Raw genomic sequence first — 21648 nt, 5'->3', positions numbered from 1 at the left:
TTCTTAGCATATATCCACCCATCTGAGCTATTTTGCATCCATTTCTGGTTGGTGATTTCCAGGGCTCTAGTAAAATCTAGGCGTATGCATCGACCACAAGATTTGACTTGGACCCCAATTCACTGCTTCAGAAAATGGGCAAATTGGCCTTGGACTGATTCAGAGTCTATCCACTTTGACCTGAGTACTGAACCTGAGTAAAATTTGGAAATCCAAGGCTTTGTGCCTCCCATTGACTATCATGGGAAATCAAATAACAGTTATATGATTACTTGGCAGTACTGGATGAAAATTGCAGGGATAGTTGCCCCTTCTGAGTGGATCAAGCCTGCCAAGTTTCATAAGAACATAAGAAGAGCCATGCTGGATCAGACCAAGGGTGGATCTAGTCCAGCACTCTGTTCACACAGTGGCCAACCACCTGTCAACCAGGGGCCCACAGGCAGGACACAGGTACAACAGCACCCTCCTGCCCATGTTCCCCAGCAACTGGTTTGTATGGGTTTGCTGCCTCCGATACTGGAGGTTTCAGAATGATCTGGGTACTGAACATGAGTCAAGATTAGGAATGATAGATCCAATCCCCGCCCCCTGCCCCCCCCCAACCTCCAGATGCAAGTGAGTTGTTCAAAAGTGAAGTGAGTCACTCTTCAACAACAAAAAGCCTCCCCCCACACATCATTCCAGGGCCTTACCTTTCCACCAACACTCACTGGCTCAGCTCAAAAACCACAAAACTCTCATTCGCTCTCTAACTCCCATGTGCTCATTCCTTCAGCGTAACGGAGATGGAAGCTGGCAAAGTGGCAGAAGGGGCATCCAACCAAAATGGATGCAAGGGGCAAGAAAGTGGGTAGGCAGGAGTGGGTCAGTGTGGGACACCCAGCACAGGGGCAAGTGAGGAGGAGGAGGCAGCAAGGAGTGGGTTGCCTGCGTGTGCCAGGTGGAGGGCAGGCCCCTTGCTTCTCCAGCATCATTGATAATCTGACCATGGTCTAGAAGTACCCTTTGATGATAGGGAAACTCAATTAAAATAACATGCACCTTTCTGCTGAAGGAAACTCACCAGTTTTCTACATTCTGTTCCAATGAATCATAATCAAAGAAGCCACAAGAATAAGCAGGATCACCCAGCGTAGAATGGCCCATGGACTGTGATTCCAGTTTCTAAAACTAAAGGGAAAATGGAAAAGAATCCTGAACAACTGTTCTCGTGATTTTGTAAAAAAGAAAAGAAAAATGTGGGTGAGGGTTTACAACTAAATCACTCAACTAAAGAAATTCTGAGCATATACCTTGTGATCATGAGAGGATGTTAGAAAGGCTCTTAGGGAGCAATCCTATGTAAGTTTAGACAGAAAAAAAGTCCTCCAACTCCCAGCATTCCCCAGCAGTAGGACATTTTTCTGACTAAACAGGCATAGGCCTTACTCTTCTTACTAGCTACACACACACACACACACACACACACACACACACACACCCTGCCTCCCTCTCTATGACAACAGGATTTGCCATAGGTGTTTTCCACAGGTGTCGGAAAACCCGGATTTTCATGGCTGCGAATCGACAGCAATAGCGTCAGACTGCAGCAGCCACTGCGAGTTATCGGCTGTGATTAATTCGCAGTATCTTTTGTCAGACAAGCTCTAGTGGAGCAGAGACGCTCCTGGTGGGCGTGAACCTTTTCTCTCTCTCTCCACCCTTTAAAGAGTACGGCAGGCTGAAAGTGCACAATTATGCATATACTAGCCACCCCTCCCAAGTGTAATATTAAGCAATAGGTGAATATGGAACATCAGAAATAGTTTCCAGAATTGTGTGGTTAATATTGGAATGGTAACAATGTCACCTGAAAGTCCCGCCTACCAGAAAAGCATGCCTTACCTGAAATTCCAACCTTACATCTCGCAGGTGTCAAAGTAATTTAAATTCTGCCATTTCTTTGTTCATATATCTTGGGAAGGGAAATGAGATCTATCTGTGTTAACTATCACCGTTATATAATCCTGTTTGTGGGGCTTTTCTGCTGCTCCCTTCCAGCAAATTCCTTGTAAACGTAAACTAGAAATGCAGGGACTGGAGTATTAGAACATAAATACAAATAAATATTAGCTTATAAAATATGGCTTAGTCTAGGTAGGCATACTTACAAATTTATAAATTCCAACAAAGAGCTTCTAAAACAGGCAAGATGAGTAACTGCTCTTCCCCTGCCCAATACCCAGCATAGGGGTATCGCAGAGGAGAGGCCTGATTAGAGGATTAGTTATTGGGGAAAGAATCAGGATACCTCTATGGCCCTTCAGCTCATCAGGACAGCTTTGCCTTCAACACAAAGACTAAGCCCCTGTCTTTACGGCACCGCTGTGGTGCCTTGCTCCTGCACTTGCATTCCTTCTCGGCATAGGAAGGAAGGCAAGTGCAAAACTTCTGACTCTAGAAATGTAAAAAAAAAAGGGGGGGGAGGGGAAGGACGGGGCCGTTCCCCCACTTTTTTTTAAAAAAAATAACTGTATCTGCAGAGAGAGGGACTGGGTAAACCACATCTCCTCCCTCTGGCTGCCTATTCCTCCCCCGATTTCTTTTTATTGTATTATTTAAAGATTTTAAAGGGAGAGAAACGGCTGCTGGCAGCCAATCAGATTGCCTCCGCCTCCATGCTGGAGCGAGGTCAGACGGCAGAATGGCCATGTTCACCTTGCTCCAGCGTAAAAAGTCAGGGTAAGTTCCCAACTTTTTAAATCTGCAGTTTCGCAGGAAAGCCCTGCAGTGGCTGAGAGATGGCTGCTGCATTGTATAACCAATGCAGCACTACTGCACAGCCACCATGGGGCTTTTAAAATGTAGACAACCCCTGAGTCAGACCATTGGTCCATCTAGCCCAGTATTGTCAACACTGACTGGCAGCAATATTTCTCCAGGGTTTCAGGCAGGATGGTTTCCTTGCCTTGCCTGGGAGAAGCCAGGGACTGAACCTGGGACCTTCTGCATGCCAAACATGTACTCTTTCACATTTAGCTATGACCCCTCCCCATTGGCACATGGCCATCCCCATAGGATTGCACCCTAATACCTTTTTTTTTTTTACTGTCTCCAGTCTACTTCCTGATAATGTAGGGAATGAACCAAGTCTCTAGTCTAGATTATTTGATTTTTATTATTTTTTTGGTCAATTTATCAATTTTTTTAAAAAAATAATATACTTGCCTTTCTGTTGTATCATGATGGCACATGAAATTGGAAGGGAGAGTCACATTTAAATAAGGCTTGGAAATTACTGGGAAAGCTGTAGTAACTTCAACTGTAGAAGAGGGACTGGAGGTGGGAGTGATTCTCATTATTTCAGGAGCTGCATATAACAATGAAATATAATTTATGTTTGCAATTTGTTGCACCTCAGCAGGGCCCTAGCATGGGTGGGGTGGGGGCAGCAGGGAAGGTTACACTTCACCAGGGCCTCAGCCTCCTGCCCCCCCCCCCCCGCACCAGCCTAGGTTACAATCCTATTAGCATGAGGAGGATATATGGAAACATTTTCCTGTATCAAGGTACCTACTTCCAGTTCTTGTGGGATTTGCTGGAGTTAATCAGAAGCAGAACAAACAATATCCTGTATGATCAAGTTGCTAGCCCAGCCCTTTCTCTGTAATAGAGTTAAAACTAGAATGTCTTGGTTTGAGAGGGAGGAAAGCACAAAACTTTCTAAGTGTCATGCTCTCACAAGAACTATCAATCCCAGAATTCCTTGTGCAAACACAGGTGGGAGGTAGGAAGCACCATAATAATCCTGGACATTGATCCCAGGGACAGTGGGAGCCACTCCTGCCACCAATATTTACAGGCCCAACATATGAGAGTTAATGTCTTGTTCACCCCCATCTCTACACTTGATATTTCCATGACTGGCGATAAATACAAATCAGGCAATCAGATATGCAAGGAGGTTAAACAAAAAGGGAACTAAAAGTAGCTAAAGGACACCAGTCAATCCTTCCAGTTTTTCAAAACAGACAAGGCACTTCTGTGGTCCTGCTCAGGCAAAACACGTAGAAGGGAAGTAGATGAACAAAAACAAGATGGAAATTATTTCAATACAGAGCCTGCCTGTGGTAACTGATGAAAAAATGTGGTCAGCTGCACCATGCAACCCTAATCCAATGCTTTCAAAAGATCAGGGAATATTGCTATTAGTACCACCACATTCAGAAAAAGGTTTAGAAAGAGCAAGAGGGAGTAGTAGGTGTCCTTCCGGTTAGTGGAGCTAAGCTTCTAGTCTCTCTGCTGTCTCCCTGTTCCCCCGTCCCCTTGGAGTAAGTGCTACACCACCTGATCCATGTTTTTTCAAAGTTTTAGGATTGTGGCCTAAAAATATAAGACAGTCTTGTCTGTCAAAAAATTGTTCTATCTCATGACCTAACTTCTGAAGAAATGAGAAAGCTAGCAAAGTCAATGCCATAAGATATTGGCAGGCATAATTTTCCTACATTTGTTCTCAAATGTCAGGCCTCCAACAAGAAAGGAAGGATACCAAGAGACTCTCGTTTGGAGTTACCAAAAAAATTACAAAAGTGTCAGCAAACTTTATAGGATAATTCTTCAGGGGTGGATATTCTATTAAACAAAAATAGGCAGACGTGTGTGTGTGTTTTGGTACATGATAGAAAAGCCTCTCTGTGGACTAGGGTATAGAACATAATCAGACAAGCATTTTATCGCACGCTTGTTACTGCCAACTCATGTTTTTTCACATGTCCTTTTTGACAACACCGTCCGCCTCCCTCCCCTCCTGCTTGTTTTCCCGTTGCAAAAAAAAGACCTGGAAAATCTGACTTTGTTCAGCTGTAGCAAAACATGCTGCCATATCCTGCTGTGTGCAGAAGAAACAGGATTAAAATGGCCACTGAATGGGCCACATGGTCATTGTTTACTTCCTCTTACTTCCCCGTGTAAAGGAAGAGAAAGTATTGAGACACAGAAGCGACAGTAAGAAAACCCGATTCCCTCCCATCTGATGACGCTCATAATTTCAGAAATGTAAAAAAAATGTAATTTTAACATTAAAATAAAAACTTTCATGACTCACGAGATTGTATGTATGGAATAGGATTTTAGTATGTGTGTGGGAGGGAGGCTGTGTTTATAAATGTGTACTGAGCCTTATAAATGATGCTTGGCCTTGCACGTTGGCATATCATGTGATCGCTTAGCTGGATCTTGTGTTATGAATAATTTTAACACACTCTTTACCCTGAAAAATACCACAGAAATTGCTCTTATTAGCTCTGCAAGCAATGAATAAATAGTTATTGATTTTAATCTGTAGGTTTAATATACCAGTTCTTGTTTTAGAAATTAATACATTCTTGTTACAACCAGCGAGGGACCTATTAAAGTAGTTTATGAAGCAAGAGAAGGAATAAAGGCTTCTAAACTATGTTCCTGTTCCACGCTCATTTAGTTGGTTGGCACATTGCAATTATAACACATCTAGAATAATTAGTCTTTTTGGCCACTTGGTTTGTATGGTATATCAGTGCTCATAAATGTGCAAGTTTTGCAATTATTGTCAATGATGTTTCCAGAGGCAATGTTAGCCCCGGGGTATGAAATGGATATTTAACACTACCTTATACTAGAAATATAACTGTATTTGTACCAGAACCTCAAACGGGTGCTCACACCTGAAAGGTTTACACCAAGCCTTGTAAACCAACCAAAAAGGGTTAATGAGTCAATTATATAATATATTAACTGAGAAAGGAGTGTCGGATAGTGTAGGAAAATTGGTTTGGGAGACAGATTTAAAGATACAGATAGGACAGCAGAGTTGGGAAGGACTATGGAAACAGAGAGTGTTGAGAAATATGTCAGTAAGAATAAAGGAGAATTATTATAAAATTTTATGGAGGTGGTATCTAACTCCGGTTAGATTAAACAAGATTAATAATCAGCATTCAGCAGATTGTTGGAGGGGTTGTGGTGAAAAAGGAACATATTTACATATGTGGTGGGATTGTAAATATGTGCAAAAGTTGTGGAAGATGGTGTTCACCGAGATTGAGCAGATTGTTGGAATGAAAATAGAGGACACACCAAGGATTGCATTACTCTCACTGCAAGAAGATCTTAAATGTACTAAAGAAACTAAGGAACTGATAACGAATTTGCTGACAGCTGCAAGGTTAATCGTAGCTAGGAACTGGAAGACACAAGGAGATTATTGTATTGGTATAAAGAAGTGTGGGATATTGCTATTAATGATAAATTGACATGTAATATTAAAATGAAAAGCGGTATAGTAAAAAAGAACAATTTTGAGGGAATTTGGAAAAAGTTCTTAGTATTTGTGTTTTCTAAGGGAAGCGGGAAACCACCAACAGAAGAAACTATGAGTTTCTGGAAACAGGAATGAGATCCCAAGGTGGGGGGTGCACTTTTATGTTTAGCATGAATATGTTTAATAGACTAGTTTGAATATATGATACAAATGCTATTTTATGTTTATGTATTAAAGAATTTTAAAAATAAAAAATAAATAAAATAAAACTACAATGCTCACTTAGTGAAGTGAATAAACAGATAATCAAAACCATGCTTACACACAGGGGCAACCTTCTACCGATCCGGCCCAGAAAAAGTGATATAACACTGCTTGATCTCTAGTACATAAGTTTTGTTCTGAAAATCTGTCCGTTTTCAAGGTGCCAACAGACTCTTATAGTTCAGTCCTATGCATGTATATTCAGATGTAAGTCCCACCATGTTTAGTCAGGTTCACTCCCAGATAGGTGTGCAGCTACTAGTTCCTTTAGATTGAGTTTGCTTTTTTCTGATAAGTTATTTGTGTCTCTTCATGGATATTCCTTAATGTGTAACTCACGTCCCTCTTTTGAAAACAGAGAAGACAATGCTGCTGTTAAATGATTGAAGGCTACAATGCTATACCCACTTATGTGGGAGTAAGCCCTGCTGAACTTAATTTGACTTACTCCGCAGTAGACATGTATGGGATTGTGGGAGATTCTCCTAAGCAAGACGCTAATTATTCTTGGAATAGTCAATAGGCCCATGAGCACATTTGGGAATTTGAGAAACTGTCGTGGACACCACCACAAATGCAGAATGACTGGATCACTGCTTTGACGTCCACCTGTCTTATTTAGCAAAATGTTTTGTGTCTATTTGACATTGCAACGTCTTTTTAATAAGAGGTTGTTTAATTTGGCTAATTGCTGGCAGTAATGAAGAACCAAAAGGAGATGAGCATCCAAAGCAAGATACAAAGGAGAGAAACATTCTCAGGATGCAATACAGATTTATTTATAAGACGCCCAATATGTTTCAGCTTTTGCTTTATTTTAAGGCCTTCAAGGGGCTGTAACAATAATAAAATAGAGTGTAATGAAACAACGTGTCATATTAAAACACATTCTTTTGAACAGGTTAATTAAACACATTACAAGGACCTAATTGCTGGCAGTGCAATACAGCTAATTTTTAACGTATGTTTTGGCAATGTCCAGTAGGTGCTTCTTTTTGAGAGGAGGTTATTTTATACTGGAATAGTCTTTAATATTCACTGATGTACATGCTCTTGACAATGAAGGCAATCATATGATATCTTACCTTTATTTACCTTCAGTTCCACTGCAGCCATTATATCAGCAAAGGGTCTGTCTATACCACACCAATAAGTTCCTGAGTCACTGGCTGTCAATTGCTTCATGGTCACCAAAAGGGCTCCTTTCCTATTATCAGTGACAGTTACTCTGCTGTTTTCACGCTTGTCTGTGTCTCCTAAAATATCACAATGTAATCTGGAACTTCCCCGACACCAGTATTTTTTGGAAAACATGTATCTCTTTATATTATATTTGCAGTTTACTGTGATGCTGGTCCCTTCCATTGCTGTCTTCTCTTTATCTGTCCAAATAAATGCTGTAAAACCATCTATTAGGAAAAACATATGTCAAAAACATGTAAGATCTTATGTGTTGAGTAGTTGTATCTCACAAAATATGAATCAGCCTCTGTCCTCTGCTACAGATGCATGTTAGCCCCCTCATGTGAAACGTTCCTTTCTGTAACAATGGCTGTTTATGGGCTGATTTGAAACTAGATTTACATGTCAGATTTCATTCCAATCATTCAAGGTTGTTCCACTTCTTCCACCAGGAAAGCCAAGGAATTGGAGGATAAGTGTCAAATTTGGGTATAGAAACTTTTGGCAATGCTATGTGTAAAAATTTGCAATGCATGTGTTGACAGGTCAAAGGCCATAAATAGAGTCATTTCAAACAAAACAACTAAAACAAAGTTACTAAAGCACATACACTGCAATAAAACAGGGGGGAGCTTCTAAAATCAAAGAGTGACATTAATTGTCAAAGATTTGGTTCAACCCGTTTTTATCACCTGTCTAAAGGCCAGTAACAAAGGAAGCAACCTAACCTCTCTGGGAAGGGAGTTGCACAACTGGGGCGCTGCTACACAGACATCTCTGCTCAGATCTCCATTAACTCCACCTCTCTAGGGGGGTGGGATACATAACAGGCCTTCAGATAATGAACATAGGCTTCAGGAAGGTTCATTTCCATGTCTTGATGCTGTAAAAGCAGCACAAGGGCAGGACCAGTGGAAATAAGACAGGCAACTGTTGAAACCATCCAGTTGCATCATTATTCACAGTTAGTTTCAAAGGAATTCACCTGTAAGTATATTGCTGCAGTGCAATTGCTCTACTGCACAAGAACATGGCTCTGATGTGCACAATAAATTCACTGCTGCCAATTCCAGTCTGCCTGGCATAGGATCCCAATAGCCCTAGCTGAATCACAGTTAACATCCTTGCATAATTTGGTTCACTATATCAAATCCTTGTCTAGAAATGATAACTAATCAAATACATTCTGGAGAAGTTTTGTTCCATAACATTTTTCTTACCTGCACATAAAAAAATCCAAAGGGTGGAATAGATTTTCATCTTGCACGCTGACAATGCACCAATATGTACAGGAAGAATCTAGGTATTAATAACAACTTTTTCTGCACCTGCTATGGTATGGCTGAATTCTCTTATACTGGTCGGTCACCTAAAGTCCTTCCTCTAGCCAGATGATATCATTTCTGATAATTTGTAAAAACAAACCAACCAACATGCAGAAGGACAACCACAGCATCCTGCCAAGAGAAGCAGAGATGTCATTTCTGCCCACCTGCCAGGCAGATCCTTCCTCTAGACCTTTACTGTGTGGTCTGATGCTTGCATAGTCTGAGAGGAAGCCCCATTGAACACTGAGAAGACATGTACAGGATTGCACTGTTAAATGTGTTTGCGCATGAAACTAAAGGTTAAAGAGATATACAGGCACTCTCTCCCACATACACACACAGAGACACATTGTGCTCTTTTAAGAAATGAGCTTGAGAAATGCAGTTTGAGAAGGAACTTGGGCCATTCTAGAATCAACTGCATTAAGATTTCAGTATTATGCAAGTTGCACAGGCTTCCACTTCATTTCTGGGTACAATTCAAGGAGCTCGTTCTTACCTATAAAGCCCTACGTGGCTTGGGATCAGCCTACTTCAGGGACCATCTTCTCATTCACCATGTTCATCACTAAGGGCCTTATTCTGAGGTTCGGCTAACTGGAATCTGTGATATAGCTTCCTCCTCAGTGATAACACCAAGGAAGCCCATTTAGCTACTTATCTTTTGGCCTTCAGCTGTTTAAATTGTTTTTGTTTTAATTATTCTCTTTCCACTGTGGTGGTTGTTATTGTTGCTCCTGTTTTATTATGTAATATATTTATTACATTTATAATACTATGTTATAATATATTACATTACACTATGTTATGTTTATGGTATGTTGAATATATGAAAATCTTTAATAAAAATATTATTTAAAAATTATATCCCTCCTTTTTTCCTCCAAGGAACCCAAGGCTTCACAGGACAGTCTGAGAGTCTGGGCTGGTATATATGGAATGTAACGATCCTTCAGGCTCCAAGTTGTTTTAGGGCTTTTAAAGTTAATACCAGTACTTTAAATTTGGCCTAGAAATGGACTCAAAGCAAGTGCAGATCACAGAGCACTGGCATGATATGATCATTTTAAATATTTTTTGGGTTAAAGACCCCAAAGTAAGAATGGGAAAATCCTGGCATGGGGAATAGGTTGGGCTTTGGCCCCCTCCCCTCTGCCAATGGATCCCAATTCAGGCAGAGGAGCCCTGCATCTGTAATTTGCATTAACCCCAAAATAATCCTTTTGATCCATGACAGCAAGGAATTTTTTGGTTTTTGGTTATATCCCTTTAGCATATATGAGGCGAGACTAGCATGGATAATGCAATGCGGGGTTCCCCACCACACAATTAATACTAGCACACACTTAAGGGACAGCTTAACTTGATTTTTAAAAAGATGAGCAACGAACCTTTCTTTTCCTCAGGAGCCCTGCTGAGATCTTCAGTTGGCGGCCAGCATCATTAGATGGGCAATTTATCCCTTTTTAGCAAAGGGAGGAAACTTTGCATACACAGCAATGACTTTGGTCAGTTCCACTCTTTTTTTCTGGAGGAAACCCCTTCTCTTTTTTTAGTTTGCCCTATTGAAAAGCTGTGCTATTAGGAAGCTCTACATCAGCTTGTCCCTGCCTGGTGCCCTCCAGACTGTGACTCCCATAATTCCAAACCAAGGCCAATGATTGGGAATGCTGAGAGTTGTAGTTCAAAAGACATAGAACTGTACTGAGTGAAGCGACCTTCAAAGTCCTATTGTGGGCTGCTAACATGTTTCCCCATGCTCTGGGAAGGGAAGGGGCTATGTTCTGATCCAACAGGAAGTGGAAACTGGTCATTGCCTGCTTGGTTGGACCTGGGCCTTTTCCCTTCTCAGAGCCTGGGAAGAAGCCTCAGCAAACACATGGGCCTTTGAAGATCCCACAGAAGGGTGGCCTGCACTTCTTGAATTGCTTGCCCCTATTTGTCCTTAAATAAGACCAGCCTGAGAAGTCGGGATAAGACACACACACACACCCCTCAACATTTTGCATCAAGCTCAACATTGTATGTTGTTTCTTATGTTTGTTTGTTGTCTCATTGAAAAGAAGTATTTTGCCATTCTTTTAAAGTTGAACTGTATTTTACAGGGCTATCATGGAAACGTAGTCCCACCTTCTAGCCAGATGTTTCAAATCACCCTATAATGTCTGGTTTGGCTCTTGGCCTGCCCCAAAGATCTGATTCTGGTGGGGCTAATTCTTTCTTGTTGGGGGGTCTGATCCTACAAAGAAGTGTTATGTTGCTCAGGTAATTCATAGGTTAAAGGTCTAGCACATCAACTCTGCACCCGCATATCTGGTTTCAAACCCAATGTCCATCTTCTATTCTGGTGTATTTTCTGAGACTGCAGATGTGTAGTAAAGAAAGTAACAAATGTGTGATTAAAACAAATCAGTCACACAGAGACCAAAATACAGAGTCCGACAAACAAGAGGAAAACTACAGTATTAACTTGATTAGAAGACAATTAGCAGTCATATGTATGTAGCAGCTGAAATTATTATTAATATATATATATATATATATATATATATATATATTATCCTACCCATATACCTCAAAGAACTCAGGGTAGCATATACATCCTTTCCTCCTGCTCATGATATATTCACAGCAACCCTGCAAGGTGTTAGACTAAGAGATGGTGACTGACCAAAGGTCATGCTCTGAACTCCATGGGTGACTGGTGACGTGAGCCTGGGTTTCCCTGGTCCTAATCCAAAATGTTAGCCAGTAAGTGGATACTGGCTTTCTTTTTGCATGTGTTATAGATGCTTTTGAACTGTGGTGTTGGAGGAAAATTCTGAGAGTGCCTTGGACTGCAAGAAGATCAAACCAGTCCATACTCCAGGAAATAAAGCCAGACTGCTCACTTGAGGGAATGGTATTAAAGGCAAAACTGAAGTACTTTGGCCACATAATGAGAAGACAGGATACCCTGGAGAAGAGGCTGATGCTAGGGAAAGTGGAAGGCAAAAGGAAGAGGGGCAGATCAAGGGCAAGATGGATGGATGATATTCTGGAGGTGACAGACTTGACCTTGGGGGAGCTAGGGGTGGCGACAGCCGACAGAATGCTCTGGCGTGGGCTGGCCCATGAAGTCACGAAGAGTTGGAAGCGACTGAATGAACAAACAACAACACTAAGAATATATGCAGATAGCTGTGACATTGTCCCCTTTGGTCTCTCTTACTTCTCTCTATAGTAAAAGATTTCCAACTATGGGACAAGTCATCAGAGTCACTGATTCTGTGACTCACTGACTCTTTTTGGCCTCACAGCAACCAGCCCAGCACTCTCTATTCACCCTTTCCTTTCACTGCTACCACCATTTAACAATGTACCTTACCTCATGTACTTTAAGAATCCAATCCAGTTTAGGAAACGAAAAAACTTTTATTTAACAATAAGTTCATGCAGTTTACAAATCTTGTGGTTTCAATTGTCGCAATACTTGTTTGTTTCAATACAGTATCCTACGTAACCCTGTCTATTCTACCCACTGATCTACACTATATCCTCCCATTCACTTCCCCTCCCAAATAATAAAACACATTGATCTTTCTCTGTTCTAACCCTTTCTGCAGACCAACTCTTGACAGTAGCAGATCTTCACCTCGAGGCCTCGGGCTGCCAAATTTATGCTCCTTCCTGGCATCTGCACGGGAAGGAGTCCAACGCGGAGTTGCCACTGGTGCCGCCGGCAGACCAAGCACTGGGGAGGAACAAGGCAGCCCACTCTCCTCCCTCTGACTGCCCCATTCCTCTCCCCCCTCACCGTTTAATTTTTTAAAAAATCTGTAGATGTGAACCTTCGCATCTACGAATTAAAACAAAAAAAGGGGAGAGGAATGGGGCAGCTGCCCCATTCCTCTCCTCTGACCCCCATTTTTCTTTGCTTTTTTATCTGTAGATGCAAAGGTCCGCATCTACAGATTAAAAAAAATGGGGGGGGGAGGAACAGGGCAGGCAAAGGGAGGAGAGCCAGCTGCCCTGTTCCTCCCCCCTTCCCAGTGCTCAGCCTGGCAGCGGCAGCCCTGTTCCTCTCCTCTCACCCACCCCATTTTTAAATTTTTATTTATTATTTATCATTGACAGTGTGGCTGGATTTGGAGCTCCCAGTCTGCCCCCTTCCCTGTCAGCCCAGCTGATGGTGACCAATCAGGGGGCACCATTGGCTGTGGCACGCCTCCACTTAAAAAAAGTCAGGGAAAGTGCCCGACTTTTTTAAAGCAGAGTTTCTGGGGTTTGCCCTCCCCCCCCCCATGGCTTTGCAATGGCAGCTGCATCATGTAGATGACCTGCCACCACTCCGAATCCACCCTGGGGCAAATGTAAAATATAGGGGTTTGGAACAGAGGGGTTAAAATGGTGATGTACCAAAAGGACAATGCAAGGGGCTTTGCTCATAGTGTAACTGATATATACTATTCATTGTGTGAACTGGAATGTATTCTATATATAGCAAAATAATTAGTAGGTCAAAAGGCCAGCTTACATGGGATGAATGGAAAAGGGTAGGTTTGATGAGTAGGTGAGATGTTCTTACCATTCCTAAGCAAAGAAGGTGATATCATGTTGATAAGTACTTGCTTGTGTCAACCCTCCAGGCCATGACGAAAGCCAGCTTGGAAGAATAAACGTTTCCTTATTTGGATTCTGTTTTGACTGTGGGATCTATTTCACAACACAGGGAATTGCACTTATTCATCGTTGACATATGCCAGCCAAGAAACAGCTGGGGGTGGGTGGGGGAAGTGCTTCCCTTTGACAGATCGACTCTGGATTTCTTGCACAATAATTTTGTGAATAATGTAGGATGAAGGATCATTAGGATTCTGTGTTTCTTTAAAGTTAGTTTTCCTAAAGCAGTAATTCCACAGAGGTCTTTTGGAAGCTGTGTGGATGCTCATAGCAGAGTCACTCAAATAGCTCGCATTCCAGGAACTGGCTCGTCTCTTATTCATTGATCCCTGTGGAACTTTAACATACTAACATAAACGTCTGATGGTGATGCAGCTTTGTAAAGTTCATCCTAGGCCGTGTGAAAGAGGGGGCAATGTCTGAATATTTTGCATTTTCTGGCAAAGTTTAGGGCTGAGGCGTGACTAATGCGTTTGAGAAGCTAAACCACCTCCCTTGGGGGCAATGGATGAATGAGGAAGGTGGGGTTTTGGTTTTTTGTCTTTTTTGAATCAGAGAAGGCTGCTTATCAAGACAGAAATATTTCAGCCTAGTGAATGAAGAACAACAGCGTTGGTAACGAACTGCGATCTTGTTAAATGGCATTTATTGGGGACTTGATATACCTTTTCTTTTGCTGATTTTTATGAGAGTTTGTTTCCTCCTGGTCAAGTGGAAATTGCTTCAGAGAAATTTGATCTTGGAAAAAACTGAGCAATGCATTCATCAGGATCAACGTTGAAAAAAAGATGAAATTTCATTCTCGTAAAAGGAGGCACTAGGGCCCAGCAAGGAATAGTTCTTTTGATTTCCCCAGCTTGGCTGCTACATACATACTAATTTCCTTTAGGTCTTGTGATGAACTAAGTAAACCACAAACTTCAACAGGAACCTTCCACGCTGGTTGTTGTTTCCACTGTAGTATGCACTTGTCATGTCCATCTTTATCTCTGACAGTTCAGCTTCACCTGGTTTTACAGCATGGATCAACGGGAAATTATCATGCAAAACCTGGAAAGGGCCAGAAACAGAAAGCTCAACAGAAACGAGTTCACAAATGAATATTTGGTAGGTACCATGCAGCAATATTTCTGAGTCTGACCTGGTTCTAAGGGGAAATACCCAACTATTGTAGCAACCTGTAGCTTAACGATTGTAGCTTAATTATTACATTAAGTTTTCTAGCATGTAAGTAATTAGCTGGGCCTCAAACAACATTGAAAGTTGTTTGATGGGAAAGTCTTTTAATGGCTTGGATCTTAATAGACTTTACAGTTCCCAAAGTCGGTTCTTCCTGTTTCTTCATGTGTAACTGTATTAATTACAGCATAGTGCAGCGTTTGTTTGCAAAATAATTTGGTCTTGTTTCGCTGCTATCATGGGGAGGGGAAAACAGTGCTTGGATTATAGATAGCTAGAGTGGGGGAAGCCTTTTTTCAGGACAGCCTTCTTAGCCAGTGTCAACTCTAAATTGTGGGGAACCCTTAGGCAAAGCGCCATCAGTGGAGCACCCTCCGTGAGTGGGCCACCTCCTTGCCACTGTTGGTAGTGACTGTTTTTTGCTATCTCCCTTTGGGCCTGATCCACATTACTGCTCAGGGGCTGCTTCTCCATGGCAAGGCAGGTGAAGAGGAACAGGGCCTGAGGGACAAGCAATGTGCCTTGACAGGTACCCCATGTACCTCTGAATCCAGCCCTGACCTTAGTAACCATTCCTAGAATGCTAGAAGGGGGGCATGATTTAGCTAAAATTGGGAGTGAAGCTTGTAGATCTCATTAAGGCTTCTCTATCTTTTGTCCGTGTGTGTGTGTGTAAAAAAACAGACAGATTTCTTGCTAGTTACTTCATGGAACATGCAATTTTAAAGTGGTTTAGAAAGTAATTATTCAATTCATTTCATGGATTGTGTTTTGAACGATAAGCAGTTTTCCTCATAAACCACCACCACCACCCTGATAAAAAATATAGGAAGAGAAGGACTTTAAAAACAACAACTACAACTTGTCTACTCTTAGAGGATCAAGGATATCAAAACTATCATTGATATTCTTGGCTAGAATGGTCATTAAAGAATTTAAAAATACCCAAAAGATAACAAGGTAGAGAGATCAGCATGGTGGTCGCGAATGTACCTTCATCAAATGGCAACTTGTCGTGGTTTTCAAACTGTGTTCTGAGGAATGCTGGGAGTGTTGCGTGCCTTGTAAGATACATCCTCAGTTCATCTAGTGAAGTCCAGGAGGCCAGTGCCACCCATAAACTGAGTGTGCATCCTAGAACATTTCCTAGGTTCCAAATTGGTGTTGGGAGCATACACATTTTTTAGGATATTGTGAAGAAAGAAGGTGCTTCTATCAGGTTTTTATTGTATTGCCCTGCCTCATCCATGCAATTTAATGGGATGTCTAGATGTCATCTTCAATTTGTAATCCTCCTGTGTTTTCACTCCACTTCTTCTGTCTCCCCACTAATGTATTTATTTATTAGATTTGTACTCTGCTTTTCTATCAAGAAAAATGGCACACAGAGTAGCTTATAATCATAAATAAAACTTGATTAAAGCAATAATAGAACAAATGCATTAAAACACCACTATCCCCCCCCCTCCAATCTTCTTACCACAGAGGGTACTTCTAGATTGAGAGTTCCTAGTGCTAGGAATCAGAAGGCATTGTGCAGCTTTTCCATCTTTTCTTCCTTAATGGATTTAAGAAAAAAAGATGGGGAAAAGAATCGAAAAACTTGGGAGGGCTAGGAATGGAAGATGTTGTTGTCTAGACTTCCTTGTAGAATTCTGTGATTCGAGGCAGGGTGACAGCACATTAAAAGCTTCAACTGGGAGCACCCAGAAAGTCCATTAAGGAGAAAAAGATAGCATAGTTGCATAATGCGTTTTGACTGGTAGTGCTAGGAGCCCTCAGTCTAGAAGCATCCAGAGTTGCTTCTGTACTGTTGAAACAAAAAAAGGGAATTTTGCAACTGAAACCAGATGTTGTCACTGAAAGATATCAAAGTGGACAGAAATTAGCTTAAGGAAAATTAGTTCCCTTTAGTAGTACTAGACACAGGCTATTCTCAACAATGAAACTCATTGGGCTGTTCACATGATCACCACAGCTCACCATGGTTTATTTAAGCCTTGTGACGTGTACTGTCAGCCAGTTTGAATATCGGCCCCGGGCGGGAGGCTGCCATGTCTTGCCATGTCTTCTGAACCTGGACAGCAGGGGCTGTTGAAGGGGGAACATCCCATACTCATCAGACATACTAAACTAGATATATACAAGATGCTCAATTGTGGGGTAACGCCTCAGTTGAATATTCAAAATGGCTGCCAGCACACACTGCAACCCACCATGGCTTAAATAAGTGATTGTGTGAACCCAATCAGTGTATACCATCTTCTAATGTTCTGTGCCCACAGAGAGAGAGGCCAACTCAGAGTGACAGGGGAGAAAATAATTTAATTTTAGAGACAGAGTTGTAAATAGGGCCAGCCCTACCATTAAGTAGAATGAGGAAGTTGCCTCAGGTAGCCAATGTTGTGAGGTGACAGCAAGGTGTTTGTGAAAAGAGCTGTGTGTCAAGCAGCCTGCCATGTATTCTGTTGCCTTTGGGTGTAGTGGAGGGTGCTGCCCTCATTGCCAGTGTTAAAGAAACTTTGAGCTTTATCACACCAGTGTTATACTGTGCAATCACTGCAAATTGCATGCAAAGGACTCAGAAGTTTTCCACCTTATAATCTACTTTGATTGTGAAGTACTCCCATGCCTCCTGCCTTAATTGTGCAATAAAGCAAAAAGATTCGCCATATTTAGCCTCTACATTTTGAGTGTATCTTCCCAGCTGCCGCTGGGGCGCAGGAGCAGGATTTTAAAGAAATGCTTACATCTGCGTAAGCTTTAAAGAAAAAGACACCAAAATTGGCACAGTAATAGATATTAGGGAGAGCTTTAAGCATACCAAATTTGAAGTTAATTGGGTCATCCGTTGATCTTTTAATGATTTTTTACATTTCCCCCCTTAAATTCACTTCCTGGTATACAAAGGATCGCTGCCTCCCGGTAGCAAAAACAACAACAACGGCAAAAGTGTAGCGCTATGGGGATAATCCGAGGGAAGCAGGTACGTGGGATGAAGCTTTTTGACTGCCAATCCAGTGACTAACCAGCTGTCCACAGGCATCCACAGGAGGATATGAGTGCAACAGCAACCTCCACCTAAGTCCCCAGCAACTGGTGTACATAGGCACACTGCTTCTGATACTGGAGTAGCATATAGCCATCAGGACTAGTAGCCATTAACAGCCTTTTCCTCCAGGAATTTGCATAAACCCTTTTTAATGCTGTCCAAATTGGTGGCCATGTTGTGGTAGCAAATTCCATCGTTTAACTATGCATGTGTGAAGAAGTACTTCCTTTGATCTGTCCTGAATCTCCCACCAATCAGCTTCATGGGATGACCCCAGATTCTAGTATTATGAAAGAGGGAGATATGCTAATGTATATAGCATGTTTTGGCTGTCTACACATGGGGAAAGCCCCATTGTGGCTTTGGATCTGCGCCCGGCAGATTAGACAACACAGGCACAGGTTTGCAGCCACCATGGGCTTCCCTGAGATGCTGCGTTCTGAAAAAGGCAGGTGGAGAAGAAGCTGCATTCTGAAAAAGCCAATCACTTTTTCAAAGGGAGAGTTTTTTCAAAGGCATAGTTACAAACAATTCCAACAAGGAGAAAAGATAGAAGACAACAGAGGAAACCAATGTAGCTCCACAAAAAGCTTAGAGATGACCTGAAAACAAAAAAGGATACATATAGGAAGTGGAAGGAAGGCCAGGCTACAAAAGAAGAGTACAGACAGGTGGCACAGAAGTGCCGAAATGACGTCAGGAAGAATAAAGCTGAGAATGAGCTGAGATTAGCGAGGGATGCTAAAAGCAATAAAAAGGTTTTCTTCAGATACGTGAGTAGTAAAAGACAAAGGAAAGAAATAGTGGTTCAGCTGCTTAATGAGGATGGCAAATTGATAACAGATGACAAAGAAAAGGCTGAAATGCTCAATTCCTACTTTGCCTCAGTCTTCTCCCAAAGGATAACCCCCCTGGAAAAAGTGAAGCAGAAATTGAGGAGGCAGGATTGCAGTTTGAGATTGATAAACAAATGGTCAAAGAACACCTAATTTCCTTGAATGAGTTCAAATCTCCAGGGCCTGATGAATTGCATCCTAGAGTAATGAAGGAGCTAGCGGAAGAACTCTCAGAACCTTTGTCTATTATCTTTGCAAAATCATGGAAGACTAGTGAGGTGCCGGACGACTGGAGGAGGTCTAACGTTGTCCCTATCTTCAAAAAGGGCAAAAAGGAGGAACGTGGGAATTACAGACCAGTCAGTCTGACATCCATCCCTGGGAAAATTCTGGAGCAGATTATAAAGAAGTCAATCCGTAAACACCTTGAAATCAATGAAGTGATTACTAGAAGCCAACATGGATTTGTCAGGAACAAATCCTGTCAGACTAATTTGATCTCATTTTTTGATCAAGTAACCTCCCTTGTGGACTGTGGGAATGCTATGGATGTCATATATCTTGACTTCAGCAAAGCTTTTGACAAAGTGCCCCATGATATTCTGATTAACAAACTAGCTAAAAATGGGTTAGATGGAACAACTATTAGGTGGATTCACAGTTGGCTACAGAATCGGACTCAAAGAGTACTTATCAATGGAACCTTCTCAAACTGGGGAGAGGCAACGAGTGGGGTACCGCAGGGCTCAGTCCTGGGTCCAGTGCTCTTCAACATTTTTATTAATGATTTGGACGAGGAGGTGCAGAGAACGCTGATCAAATTTGCAGATGACACAAAATTGGGTGGGATAGCTAATACCCTGGAAGACAGAAACAAACTTCAAAGTGATCTTGATAGGCTGGAGTGCTGGGCTGAAAACAACAGAATGAAATTTAATAGGGATAAATGCCAAGTTCTACATTTAGGAAATAGAAAACAAATGCACAGTTACAAGATGTGGGATACTTGGCTCAGCAATACTACAAACAAGAAGGATCTTGGAATTGTTGTAGATCGCAAGCTGAATATGAGACAACAGTGTGATATGGCTGCAAGAAAGGCCAATGCTATTTTGGGCTGCATTAATAGAAGTATAGCTTCCAAATCACGTGAGGTACTGGTTCCTCTCTATTCGGCCCTGGTTAGGCCTCATCTAGAGTATTGCATCCAGTTCTGGGCTCCACAATTCAAGAAGGATGCAGACAAGCTGGAGCGTGTTCAGAGGAGGGCAACCAGGATGATCAGGGGTCTGGAAACAAAGCCCTATGAAGAGAGACTGAAAGAACTGGGCATGTTTAGCCTGGAGAAGAGAAGATTGAAGGGAGACATGATAGCACTCTTCAAATACTTAAAAGGTTGTCACACAGAGGAGGGCCAGGATTTCTTCTCGATCCTCCCAGAGTGCAGGACACGGAATAACGGGCTCAAGTTAAAGGAAGCCAAATTCCAGCTGGACATCAGGAAAAACTTCTTCACTGTTAGAGCAGTACGACAATGGAATCAGTTACCTAGGGAGGTTGTGGGCTCTCCCACACTAGAGGCCTTCAAGAGGCAGCTGGACAACCATCTGTCAGGGATGCTTTAGGGTGGATTCCTGCATTGAGCAGGGGGTTGGACTTGATGGCCTTGTAGGCTCCTTCCAACTCTGCTATTCTATGATTCTATGTCAACATGGGGCTTCCGCCATGTAACATCGCTCTACTGCCAACACGGGGGCAGAGCCTGTTAGAAGGCAACCAGTGATTGGTTGCCTTCCACTAGGAAGGGGGGTTGCGGCTCTGGGACCCAGATGGCTTCTCCCTCCTTGGTGTTGGGATTACCTGACGCTGCCCCAGGGGAGGGAAAGCGCAGGGTTGAAGAGGGTGATGGCACCAACGTGGTGCCCTGAGGACAGCTCCAGAGTCATCTTTAGAGTAGACTCATTGAAATCTATAGGACTTCACTTAGTCATCTTGCCCCAAAGATTTCAATGGGTTTATTCAATGGGGCAGGATTCAGTCTGTATCCAACCCCACATGTTCTGACAAGAACTCTGAAATGCTGAAAAAAGAAAAGACAAGAAACACAGACTATTGCTTGCCAATTTTTTAGGAGGTGCTGGAATGATTATTGCAAAAAATGGGAAGCATGATAACAATCTGTAGAAGAATGGAATAGAATGATACGGAAATGAGTAAATTAAGAGCAATTACTAAGACACGGTTGGGCAATGACAGAGCTATGATTAATTTCATGAATGATTGGGGAAAATGTGTACGGGTTTGGAATAAAAATAAACCTCGAGAAATTAAGTGCAGATTGATAATATCTGTCAAAAAAAGAAATATTGGGATTACAGGAACACAAGCATGTCTGTTTATGGCAGGGATACAGGCATTTGGAGGGGGGATAGAAATCTGGCCTGTGGGCCAAATTTAGCCCTCTGAGTGTCTCAATCCAGACCTCCACTGTTTCCCAGAAAGCCATGCCCCATTCCCATGGGACTACCTCCTTTCCCCTAGTTATTCATAACTGGGTGTTTCCCTGGCTTTTTGTGCAGTACTTTTTCCATTCTAAAAAATTGAAATACTTCCCCTAAGGATTACTGACAATAAGAGTTTTAAGCTAAAATATGCTGGCATTTTTTCGCCCCACTTACCACTGGAATGTGACACCCTCTAGAGCAGCCTTTCTCAACCTGGGGCGCTCCAGATGTGTTGGACAACACATCTGGAGCGCCCCAGGTTGAGAAAGGCTGCTCTAGAGCTTCTCTGAAATGATTGTGTAAATGCTCTCCTCAGTGAGGTCTGCCTAGCACCAACATTGACATCTTTTCAATGCCAAGT

At 42.1% G+C, this 21648-nt stretch overlaps 3 protein-coding genes across 3 annotated transcripts in view; 2 read left to right on the top strand and 1 right to left on the bottom strand.

Moving 5' to 3' along the window:
• The window catches only part of PHTF1 (putative homeodomain transcription factor 1), a 156589-nt gene that overhangs the window by 23611 nt on the left and 111330 nt on the right, over positions 1–21648 (top strand). The window lies entirely within an intron of this gene.
• Positions 1074–8986, bottom strand: LOC134413370 (CMRF35-like molecule 5). Its single transcript, XM_063147554.1, has 4 exons — positions 8947–8986; positions 7630–7953; positions 3211–3352; positions 1074–1173 (listed from the first exon to the last, which is right to left on the bottom strand). The coding sequence occupies exons 1-4, from the start codon at positions 8984–8986 to the stop codon at positions 1074–1076; spliced, it is 606 nt and encodes a 201-aa protein (XP_063003624.1).
• PTPN22 (protein tyrosine phosphatase non-receptor type 22) overlaps positions 14635–21648 on the top strand; it is a 43582-nt gene continuing 36568 nt past the window's right edge. Inside the window, exon 1 of the mRNA XM_063119577.1 lies at positions 14635–14823. Within this exon, the coding sequence (XP_062975647.1) occupies positions 14737–14823 (87 nt within the window). The 5' untranslated portion in view covers positions 14635–14736. The remainder of the gene's footprint in view (positions 14824–21648) is intronic.

Source organism: Elgaria multicarinata, chromosome 1 (genome assembly GCF_023053635.1).
Source record: "Elgaria multicarinata webbii isolate HBS135686 ecotype San Diego chromosome 1, rElgMul1.1.pri, whole genome shotgun sequence".
Lineage (NCBI taxonomy): Eukaryota > Metazoa > Chordata > Lepidosauria > Squamata > Anguidae > Elgaria > Elgaria multicarinata.
The sequence above is the reverse complement of the archived record's forward strand: the minus strand, read 5'-3'. Positions and strand labels throughout refer to the sequence as shown.

Excerpts from the sequence above, each read along its gene's own strand:
- LOC134413370 (XM_063147554.1), bottom strand. The coding sequence starts at position 8,986 with ATGAAAATCTATTCCACCCTTTGGATTTTTTTATGTGCAG. Across the intron at positions 3,353-7,629 it reads GGAACTGAAGGTAAATAAAG|CTCCTGAAATAATGAGAATC; the intron begins GTAAGATATCAT and ends TGTTATATGCAG. Across the intron at positions 1,174-3,210 it reads CATCATGATACAACAGAAAG|TTTTAGAAACTGGAATCACA; the intron begins GCAAGTATATTA and ends TTTTCCCTTTAG.